At 37.9% G+C, this 12,404-nt stretch overlaps 1 protein-coding gene across 1 annotated transcript in view; it reads right to left on the minus strand.

Annotated features, from left to right (window-relative positions):
• Positions 1-553: 553 nt before the first annotated feature.
• Positions 554-12,404, minus strand: part of Negr1 (neuronal growth regulator 1) — a 763,865-nt gene continuing 752,014 nt past the window's right edge. The window contains exon 7 of the mRNA XM_045138599.1: positions 554-4,247. Within this exon, the coding sequence (XP_044994534.1) occupies positions 4,123-4,247 (125 nt within the window). The 3' untranslated portion in view covers positions 554-4,122. The remainder of the gene's footprint in view (positions 4,248-12,404) is intronic.

The raw sequence follows: 12,404 nt of genomic DNA on the forward strand, positions 1-12,404 counted from the left end.
TTTTTGTTTTGTTTTGTTTTGTTTTTTTTTTTTGGTTTCTCGAGGTAGGGTCTCAGTCTAGCCCAGGCTGACCTGGAATTCACTATGGAGTCTCAGGGTGGCCTCGAACTCACAGAGATCCTCCTACCTCTGCCTCCCAAGTGCTGGGATTAAAGGCGTGCGCCACCACACCCGGTTACACCCTGGTTTTTACAGGTGTTTGAACTTTCAGCATGTCAGACAATCAGCATTTTACCATTAATCTCTATTGCTACCTGTGCTACATTTTAGTGAAATTTCTAAATAATTTATAATAAAATATCACCAAAAATTCTGTTTTAGCATAGATGTTGTACAGTTTATCAGACCTTTTAGGAATGAGTGATTGAGAAATGTTGTATAATGTGGAGCCCTTAGAAATGGTAGCAGTGAAAATTTGCATATGGTGTTGCTTTGGTGTACCAGAGGGGTGTGAGTGTAGGACAATCAAGAAAGGGACAGAAGGAGCCCGTGTAAATTCTATCTCTTTGTATCTTTTAAAGTGATAGATTTTTAAAATGAGTCAAATACATACTTTAATTGATAAACTGACTTTATATTCACCTATTGGAAACAGTACAACATATTTTACATCAGATTATGAAATATGGATGTTTTACTAAAAGACAGAAAGAGTCTTTTTTTTTCCCAGCCTTTAAAGTAAATACATATTGAAAGGATTTTAAGGCATACCATTTATTCATATTCATATCTATTGAAATACTGTACATCCACATACTTCAATAAATAGTTAAAAACCTGACCTCTTTTGTAAATCATTTCTGGATTTCAAAAAAAGACAATTTTTATTGAAAAGGTTAAATAGGTAACTTTTGGCTGTGTCACAAAGCACTATGGGTAAATTAACAATTATTCCGTAATTTGATCAATATAGATGATTGGCTTTGATAATTCCATTTCTTAGTGTTCTGACTTCACACATAAGGGTATTTTTATATATGTATACATATATTTTTGTCCTGAATTAGCTTGGTAATTCTCAGTTCTCCAGTCTACTTTCTAGATATAGCTGAAACATTATGATGAAGCATTACTTTTTTGGTGAAGTAATAAATCCCCCAAAAGTGGCTTTATGTTTGAGATTCTCTCTCTCAAATCTTAGTGTCTCAAAGGAAGTCCGCAATGCTGTAGCCTGGGCAGTACTTTTCATTGTATAATTGCTACACAGTAAGCACTTAGTGGTGTCACAGGACTTCTGTTTTGAATAGGATCATTGTAAAACATAATTACAGCATTTGTGGTTAAGCCGAGAATGCAAATGAACACGTTAACTACCCCAATGTTCCCTCTCTCTTCTCTTCTTCTATCTTTCTACCTTTTCTCCTTTCCTTCCCCTTATCTCTCATATTATTCTCTCTTTATTCTCCTCTCTCAACTGCTCTATATTTTTCTTCCTTCTTTCTTTGAAAAAAAATAATAACTTTAGGGGCAACAAAAGGAATCCCACAACGCTAAAATGAATAGTTAAAAAAATGGTAGAGATCAAAAGATAAATCATTTGTATAAGACTTCTATTTTGAAATTGCAACAACCTTGTACAGTCAGGACTGATAAGATGGAGTAATCAGACTTCTCATATGTCCATAATGTAAAATCATCTACTTGAACATTATATGCAATACATTCACACAAAAAAGCAAATACTGTAGCCTTATTTGAACAATATTCAACTTATAAATACTCATGATTTCACTGTCCAGGGGCCTAAGGACTAGGAATGCTGCTGTGATACAGAAAAAACATAGCAGATACCTCCTCTATTAAAATGTCACTCAAGAAAGTCTCTTCTAACATAAAGGCAAATACATATAGCTACGGAGCTATGACTGTACTTCTGTCACACCCTATGGAAAACACCAGACTCCACGAATTCGGAATCATGACAACACTTGGAACTAATTATTTGGTTCATCCATAGTTTATACCTCAATTTACCTCACATTTACCCTACAAACCTTACAAGAGGAGGTATTGTTTAACTCTAGGAAAACGGTCACTGTATAATATGCATTCTTGATCAGATTCTTTCCCCACATGATGTTACAGACGGTCAACACTTTTGTGGTAGCACCACTATTTCTAGTAAGTAGATTAATGGAGTGGCTGCTTTAAAGCTGCAATACAAAAAAAGGACTTTGCAATTTGCTCACCAATTCCACAAAAAACATTTTTAGAAGCAAATATATAATAAATTTAAATGCCATAATTTTTGTAAAACTTGCTTTTAATATCAGTCAAAAAATGTCATAAATTTATTACAGCTAGTAAATTTAATAGCATTATGTCATATTGTTGCCATTTTATGTGAAGACTATATATTTATGTCCCTTTATTTATGGTTCATTTTTCTAATTAAAATAGATTGATGGTGTCCCTTGGTTCTAAATTTCATTTGAAAAAAAATCACAATATTTAAGCCATCCCTTGTTGGGTAAAATGTTAGTTCTCTTAAATAACCTCTTGAAAAATTTTTGTGTCTAATTTTATTAATCGGATCATTATTGTTGTTGTGACTTGCAAAAGGTAACTGTAGAAATCTAGGTGTGCTGAAATTGGCAACTTCATCAAACCTGTAAAATGGCTTTCAAGGCTATGGTCTTTCTTTGGTCAAAAGTAAAACCATGAGCCTATTCCTGTAATATAATAGTTAAACTAACAGCATTTTCCTTCAAAAATGTAGTATTTGTTCTTTAATAGAAAAAGTGTAATATTCACAATCATTGATTAAATTGATCTGTTGTATGATAACCTTATGACTGGTATGTTCTGCTCATTGATTACATTTTATGTATCCCATGTAACGAGAAGTAAACATGGCGATTCTTCTTTTTTGGCTTTACTTTGAGCTGAAATGGCTAGAAAAACTTTACTGAAGATTTCGATACTTCAGGGCTTAATCTTAATATACAACATTTGTTATAGTACATTTTGGAACTTTTAAAAATATAACATGCATTCCTATCAGCCGAGTTATATTTCCAGGTGGAAGATATACAAATGCCCCTGTCTGTAGGGCACTGGCTCTGTCACACTCACTTCCCTATCACAAAACCAAATCCATTGGGTGTGCATGTAACATTAGGTGATGGCACTCCACTTTCCTTCTGAGTAGCCATGTTCAAGATTTTGGTTTCTGAGAGTGGAAGACAGATGCTGCATTGGTGGGCTATCCCTGGAGTGGGCAGTACTGTCATTTTAAAGGGAATTCTTTTCCACAGTGGAGCCAACATGTGATTTCAACTACAGACATCATATAGTACATTTTCGGTCCTCATCATGAAAACTGAGTTGTTGTGGGGTAAAATTCTCAGACCTCTCTGGTCATGAATGCACACAGTCCAATGGCTCCTTTGTTCTTCAGAGATAGGGTGAGGTTAACTTAATTGCTGTGGTTTTATTATTGTGTCCAAATTGTAGGAGTTAGCAAAACATTTGATATTCATTGGAGGCAAAGAGAAAAGTGTTATTTATGAAGGCACACCCATGCTGAGCTTACAGGAAGAAGCAGAGCCTTACAGCCACTTATATTACAAGGCTCCTTCCCGGAACCTGAATATCATGCGAGCAGAAAATCTAGATATGTGTTATATTTTGAAGAAATGATCTGAAGGCAATATTATTTGCTTTTTTATCAAAAAGAAAAAAAACGCATCTTTGTAAATGTGGATTGACTCTTGTTGAAACAGGGAACGGAATGGTGTATTGCAGCCCTAAAGAATCACATATTCACTGCAATATTCGTGTGTGTAAACTACAGCCTGCCAGCCAGCAGACCATGACTGAATGCTTTTGAAAAGTTGTAGATTACAAACATGAAATCACAATTAATATCCTCTAAAAGTAATTCCAGAGCTTTCACGTCTTAAAAAAGGACAATGTGTACTGCTTCACAAGGTAATGCAGCTAATCAAAAGAAAAGTAGAATTAAAGTATTTACATAATGAGCGATTCCACAGAAGGTGATCATCCCCGTGTAAGCACTGCTGATTATATCCCACGCTGCTTTTAACAAACTCTACCAGATTGGATCCAGCCATCAGCACTTTCACAGACTGCTTAAAAGCCTTTGATGGGTCTTTAAATCTATTGTAGTATGGCATTCTTCAGGTAGAATATGCTGGTGAAAGAGGACAGTGTCAACACAAGGTGCCAGCTGGAGGAAAGAACGTCAGCACTCCCGGTAATTCCATACTGGGCTGTACTTGGAGCTGGAAAGAAATAGAAAAGATTAAATCAAAATCAAATTTGTGTCTTTCAGAATTTTGACAGTAATCAAAAGGTGGCTGGCTGTGCTGGGCAGGGTCTGGCTTTGAGTTCAGACAGGGGTAGAATCACGACGGATGCAATCTGTGACGGAAGAGCCTATGGACTGAACCCTGCAGGCTTCAGTTTTCTCAAGAACAAAGAAGTGATCTAATCTACCTGGCAGAACAGTGGGGAGAAGAGCTAGACACTGGGCAAGTGCTCAGTAACAGCAGAGAACATTCTTGCTCCTCTTATATGGATGGTAAATATTTGTTTTTTGGATGTTATTCACTCATGCATTTATTTGGAAATCTTTTATTTATCAATCAAGTGCTATATTGAATGCTTTAAAAACACAAAAAGAGGCTCTCCTTTCCAAGGACTCTTTTATATGTATGAGGGGAAAGATATTCACACACCAGTATAAAGTTAGGAATATCAGAATTGCATCTACAAGCTTTAGAGACACAGAAAAAATACTATTTAAGTCTGTCTGGACACGGGAGATGATTTAAAAATGTTCCACCAAAGGGAACTGTCATTTGCATAGCAGAAACAAGCCACTAGAGGAAAGAGGCATACTTCTAGCATCTGAAAGCAGTGGGGTCTTGCTGGATCAGGACGTCTGAGGCCTGCAGTGGAAAGAGTATGAGCTCAGGCAGGTCAAATGAGGTCAGCTGAAAAGGAAAAGGTTTGTGCTGCACTGAAAGATCCTTTAAAGAAGTCAGGGTGCCCAAATCTGAACCTCACACCCACGATGCAGAGAGCTCTGCTTCGTACAGGAAGTTAGCCCCGGGAGCTGGGCTGAGCTCACCTTGGATGATCTCTGGGCATCTAAGGAGTCACTGAGATAGGAATGTGCTTGTGGTCCACCCAGAAGATTACACAGGAGAGTTATTCCTTCCTTACATTATTCCTGAAGTTGAATGTCGAATGCATACTCAGACTTGCTCTCTAGGGACTCATTATCATTTACCACAACATACTAACAGTGAGAACAACAATGGAACCACCTTCATGTTTTTAACTACCTTTTGTTAATGAAGCCCAGATCTCAAGAACTATTTCCTTGTAGAAAGGCCATAAAGGAATAAACCATTTCATCCCTGAAGCCATGACTCAAGTTCAGGAGCAGTGTCAGTTGACACTGAGTATGAATTATAGGCAGGCCATTTTTAATGGAACCTAAGTAAAAGACCATGCAGCTCTGCAGCAAGAGAAATAAATTGGGTTTTTAATATCCACAAGAAATTAAAGAGTGTGGGATGCATAGTCCCTGTCAGTGGGAGATTTCTTGACAGTAACTGTGGATTCTTGCTGAGTGGGATTCCTTCTAATGCTGAAGCCAGGATGTTTTGATGGAGATCAACCTTTCAGTGCACTTGCATGCATCACAAATGGGACTTTTAAAAATAAAATAATTAGGAACACAGTAAGCCCACTACAGAACAGGAAGATTTTTCAGTATCTCTTATAAAAGACATCTAACATGAAACTATGGAATTCCCTAGAAGAATATTTTAAAAACATAATCTTTAATTGGTAATAGGTGTTTCAGAATTGTTTTAAGGACTGTGAGTATAATAAAACTAATACCATATTAAGGGGACAATAATGAGAAAATGGCTTCATAAATAAGGAAATTTTAAAAGTAATCATACACAGCAAAGGTAAATTATTTTTGTTATATTACAAAGTAAATAACAACATGCATGGGTAGAGTGGGACTCTTAAAACTTGTCTACCTTTTAAATTGCATATCAGGTTAATCTTTCCTGAATCCACTCTACTTTTCTATGTTGTTAGACCATGAGATATATTCCTCTATTACACCACTGTCATATCACATTGCAGATACTTGTTTATATATTTAATTCTACCATCAGTTCATATTTCATTTATGGTTAACCTTTCCTTGCCTTTCTTTCCTTTCCCTCCCTTCCCTTTCCATCTTTTCCTTTCTTTTCTTTCCCTTTCTTTCCCCTCTTTTCCCTTCCCTTTTTCTTTCCTTCCTTTTTCTTTCTATCCTTGCCCCATTGTTATACTCTGCCAAGCCTTCTTTTCTGTTTTTGTGAGACAGAGTCTTAGTGGGTTAAAGACATCTTTGTTACTCGGCATTCAAGAGCCTGTGTTCTCTGACCACTGCTGACCTACCTAGACTCACATACACACCGAGTGCCAGTCTCACAAGCCATTTGATGAACCCAGATATTGTTGCCGTATTCCATAGCACTTTCATCTGCTACATCATTCAGTCTGGTTCCCTTATTACCCTCCACCACCTTTTAAAGCCCTCTTCACTCTTAAACATCTGAAATGTTACTTTTTTTTGTCACGAGCTCCCCAGCCCAGGCTCTCTGATAAAGTTGTCAGTCCTCTGCTTCTACCAGTCTTCAGGGATGCATTCCTTGTACCTCATGTCACCTCCACTGGGCAATGAGCACCTTGACATCATATAGTACCCACATATGGATCAAGTGTACTTAGTAGGTGTGCTAAATTAAATGTAGGAAAACATTCTGTAATATGTATTTTCCTACTTGCATATCTCTTGATAGAAATTTCTATTTTATAATTGTTTCTTTGATTTCTTGCCATTGAGGAAAAATATATTGATGGATAAATGGTTCTGATGCTTTCCTAACAGAAGAAAAAAAAAAATAAAGAAAGGAGAAACGTCGAAATGCTAAAGGAAAGGTGAGAAAGAAGAGTAAGAAAGGAGGAAGACAGTGGCAAAGAAGATAACAAAAGTGTGAATATTTGAAATAGCAGTGGGTACCAAGATACTTTCATAGTCACCATTTTACAGACAAGAGTGACAGTAAAAGGCCAGAAAAACAGACAAAAGAAAGAAAAAGGAAGAGAAGAAAGGAAAAATGGAGGAAAGGAGGGAGGGAAAGGAATGTGAGGTATATTGCTTTGATGTGCTTTGCAGATCTGAATTCAGACCTGGGTATTAGTCTTCCAACTTTCTAAGAAAGCTAAGTCATTCTGGTTTTTAGATGTTGTGTGTAATATATGGGTTGTGAAGATGGATGAAGGCTTGAATTTAACTGCACTGTTATTAGCTGTGCTGAACCGGTCTTCCCATTTCTCAGCTCGGTCTCTTCCCAGTGCTTTCTTGGGTCACTGTGAGGGCTGAGTGTTGAGACACAGCAGCCGTCCAGCACAGTAAGAAGCATGGCGCTCCCTTCGGGACTACCAAAGTGCTCTGCACTCCCCCACTTTCCTCGGTTCCTGTGTGCTGCGTGTTAGAAACGAGGCCACCCAACAACTGAGAAATGACCCTTGTCCACCTTTAACTTTCTGCTCAGCTTGAAACACCATCCAGGTATAAGCACACATTACTTCATTCTTAACTCACACCAGTTAAATTAATGCTGCTTTATTTTGACAAAGATGTTCTCATTTTTCCTTCCAAAAAAATCAGTCCTCTGTGTTCTCTTGGTTTCTTTGGAATGAGATATTTTTTAAACATCACCCCTTTTCTGTTACCTGACTAGATATCTCCTCACATTCATGGAACACTGCCTTTCCTTTTCCTCGTGAGTCCTCTTTTGCCCCAGACCACTACGTGGCATATGGCACTTGCTCAGGAGGGTCCCTTGGCTCACTCATCACTCAGTGAGGCTTGGAGGTGCTCCCTCAGGCATGGGGACGAAGAGTCTACCTTGGCATGGTGTTTAAATCCCTGGGATGTCCTCCAGTTGTCAACGGGGAGACCCAACCTGGGTTTTCACATACATCCCACATCTTGTTAACTATGACTTTCACTTCCAATTACTTACAGCTGGTTGATATTGTTTTCAGTCTTGGCAGTTTTCCCTTGGATTGCTCTAGTTTTTATTTTTAGGGAAGAGAAAATGTAACTGTGAAATATTTGGTTTTGATACAGTACCAATTACTTGCCTAGGCAATTTCCTTATATTACCCAAGCTTTAACAAAACTAGCTGTGAGCCATGTTTAATATCCCTGTCACAATTTTAGGTAGTATCTTAAGTTACATTAATTCTGCTTCCACAAGACAAAAGTGGCCTCGACATATATTTTTTCGAGGAAATTTATACTTTCATAGGAAGTGAGTGATTTACATCCAATGATGCTTCATGCAATACAGTGATTAATGTGTACTTCCAAAGGAGAGTACATTAGGCTCTGAGAAATTATGCACCATTGATGAATTCACATTGACAGTGTGACCCTGGTTCACCACATAGTGTGGGATGACTTTTCTCAGAAGGTATGTTAATCCTCTTTTAAGCAATATCCACCTCTTTATCCGATGAACAGGTGTCAGAATATCCCAAGGCTCTGATTTCTGATTATACTTTACTTTTTTTTTTTTTTAAGACAGACTCCTTTTATGTATTAAAACTGGCTTAGTAATTGTGGTGTTCATGACTCAGGCTCCACAATGCTGACATCTAGACATGTGCCACCATGCCCACCTACAATATACATTTTGTATTACCAAGTCCTAGTAAATCAGTAGGTAGAGTTTAAGAGATGAATGGATCTAAAGAAAGGATATGTTTTATCATTGCATTTATAACTTGTGGGGTCTGGAGAGATCAGGAAGATTCAGAAAGATGATGAAATCCCTATGGTCCTTTCTATTATTTCTTGTAATCAAACAGTCTAGCTCCAAAGTATGATATACTCATTCACAGACAGCATCTTTGTGTCTCTTCTTACAATACAGCACAGCCATGGTCTAGTAATTTCCAGGAAGAAGGGTTTATGTGTCAGCATTGCATGTCCTGTATGGTGGACTCTCTGGGATTTTTCACTGTGCCCTAACCAGGGTTGGGGATCAGTGTTACAGTAGTATAGAGGTTATGTGGTGGGGTGAATAATGCCTAGATTTTCAGTTTTCTTCTTATACTCAAAACACCTTCATTATGGCCAATTCTGTTTCTGGGCATGCAGAGAGATTAATGTACCACGTTCACCTTTCCAGAAGCTCCTAATCAGGAGAGCAAGACCTAGTTTATAACCCCTATACCATGGTGGTGCTTCTGGCATTGGTTGTAGAGAAATCTGTCTTTGATATTTATTTTAATGTTTCAGATCTTTCATTTTTCATTTGATCAAAAACTGAATGCCAACAAGTTTCAATATTATTGAACTTTCATGAGCACAAAAACATTTTAATTTTCCTCACAGGAAGTCTCTGGATTACTTATTTATGGGTCTATAGCAGACAGAATGACTTAAAGAAGAAAGGTTTAGCTGGGTTCACTGTTGCAGAAGTTTTAGTCAAAGAAGAAAGATTTAGTTGGGTTCATAGTTCCAGAAGTTTTGGTCCATCATAGTGAGGAAGGCATGGTGGTTCCCTTCATGAGGGAGTGTGGGGTTGGGGATTTCTTATAGCACTGGACTAGGAAGCAGAGAAAATGCTTTGAGGGAAATCAGAGGAGGGTATAAACTTCAAAGACATAGCCCCTAGTCACCACCAGTCAGTCCCTCCCTCCTACAAGTTCTAAGGCCTCCAAATAGCTCACAGGTTGGATATCAAGTGTTCAACTCATGAGCCTGTAGGAGATACTCATATTTGAACCCTGACAAGTCTCTTTTTGCATGGTGAACAACAGGGGAATGTTTGTAGAAATCGTAGAATTCATTTGTCTTTCTGAGAAGTAGTTTTCCTGTTAGCTTGCTGTTAGCACCTAAGTTATTTTTCTGGCAAACCACCCTCCTTAAGTTCCATTCTGTTTGATGAAGAGATGTGTTTCCAAAGTTCATGTGTTTTATACCATTCTACCTACTCAGTATAATTATCCTGGGGAATTTCAACATATTCTCATCTGTGTTGTTACTCGAATTCATAAAGATGTCCATATGCAGATAAACACTCTCATTTCCAAACAACTAGATGAAACTCTCCAAGGTCATCACCTCTAATTTGAAGTAAAAAGAATAATTTTTAAAACAAGTCATTGTCCAAATTCACCAAACTAGAAACCAATTCTGCTGCTATCATCTCTTTTCCATTTGTGGGAGTAAAGGCTCAAAGTCTGAATTGTTCTTCACTATCTCCAAAATATGCTAGAGTTTCTGTTCCTTCTTTTTCTATAAAATCAATCGTAATTCACATGAGCATGAATTCTCTGTTTTTTTTTTCTTTTTACTTAAGACTTTTTCTTTTTAACTTTGTATTTTGCTATGACTTTAGGCTTGCAGAAATGTTCCCAGAAGGGTTCCAATCTGGGGACACTTCCATAAGCCACGGAGTACCATCGTGCTGTCCTAGCTGTGTTCTGAAGGGCATATTGCTTTGGACTACTTTACATCATCCTAAGTGGCTTTGAACTTGACCTTGTTATGATTCAGTTATGCAGCTCTATCCTCAGGTTCGTTTGTAGAAGATTTTTGTGTCTTCCCCACTCTCTCCCATGTTCTTATGTGTTTTTTAGTGTGTGTGCCTAGAAAGCAAGCTTCATTGTGTGAGACACACACACACACACATATATACACATATACACAGAGTACAATACAAATTGCTTTCATTATGTAGATTTTAGTTTGAGTCTTTAAAGTATCATCTTGCTGAAAAAAGAAATAAAGAATAGAGAGTGGCCTTTCAGAATTAAAGATAGGGTCCTTCATTTTCTCTGTCACTGTCTTCTCCATGGTATGTCTAGTCTGCAAAAAGTATGGGAGAAATGAAACTGTAACATGGCTTTGTGAATTGAAGGAGTTTATAAGCTTGTGTACTTGTAGCTATATGGAGGTGGAATTATTTAAGTTTTCTATATTATCTCTTAATGATGTGCTCTCATGGATACACTGTCCATTTACTCAATTTTACTCTACCTGTCTTTTGTGCTAGGAGTTTCCCCAAAGAAAGGATCACCTATTATTCTGCAGCACAGTCCTTAAGGCACATGGGATTAAAAACTTCTTGAGGGTTCACTGTGTGTGCCCTGTTTTTGAATAGCACTATTATCTTCAAAGCTCCATTAAGCTTTCAAATCTGTTAAGGCCAGTGGCAATCAGGCCCATGTTTTGAATTCTTTAAGCCATTCCATTCTTTGGGTTCCAGATTGATTATTGAGCATTCTCAATTACTCACTCGTCAATACCTGCATATGTTGGCTATTAATGACCTTAATAAGACACAGATGACCTCGTGTGGGACTGGAGACTTTCTGCAGACTTGCCTCAAACTCTCTGTATCCCTATCACTTTGTGCTAGCTTGTCTAGCTCTGGGTGTGGTGCCAGACCTTGACTCAAAAAAACATGGCAGGGAAATGACAGACAAATAAATTGGATACCGACAGCTGACCTCTGAAATCAGAGGAACACATGTGCACCCATTTTGTCATCCCCCACACAAATGCACACCACAAACACATAATAAAATAAAAATAAGAAATAAAATATGCATTAATGTTTACGTAATAAATACCAATGAAGCCTGTCCCTTGGCCAAAGAAGAAATAGCCTATTGCTGGAGGGGTCATGCATATGAAAAAGGCCTAGGTGTTTCTTATATTGGCAGTCACAGCAGCTTCAGAATGACCCACAGACCCTCCTATATGCCAGACTACCCCCACTGTGGGACTTCACTAGGTGCCCTCCCTGGAGACCCATTTGTAAGCGGAACTCATCTCTCCTGGTTTTGCAACAAGATTGCCCCTCATTTAGAATGCAGAGGCTATGCTCTTTTTTGACCTTTCTTATCCTTCCTGTCCTCTTCTTTACTATTATTAAGGTTATGGCAAGTGGTAAGAATTAATCAACAATGTTTCCTTTTTTAATATTTTTATTTATTTATTTGTGAGGGACAAAGAAGCCGAGTGAGAGAGAGGGGGAGGAGAATGGGCACGCCAGACCCTCCAGTCACTCTTAAAGAACTCCAGAGGCATGCACCCCCTTGTGCATCTGGCTTATGTGGGTCCTGGAGAATGGAACTGGGATCCTGTGGCTTTGCAGGCAAATGCCTTAATAGATAAACCATCTCTCCAGTCCCAAAAATGGCTATTTTTAATCCATGTAAGAAAATAATCAAAATCTGGTAGTCTTACACCATTTGTGTCTTGCTTTAAATCTTCCCATTGCCTTATTACTTAATCTGCTTCCATGGCAACCAGATGTGTGCAGAACAAACAATTC

The sequence above is a fragment of the Jaculus jaculus genome, chromosome 19 (genome assembly GCF_020740685.1).
Source record: "Jaculus jaculus isolate mJacJac1 chromosome 19, mJacJac1.mat.Y.cur, whole genome shotgun sequence".
Taxonomy (NCBI): Eukaryota; Metazoa; Chordata; class Mammalia; order Rodentia; family Dipodidae; genus Jaculus; species Jaculus jaculus.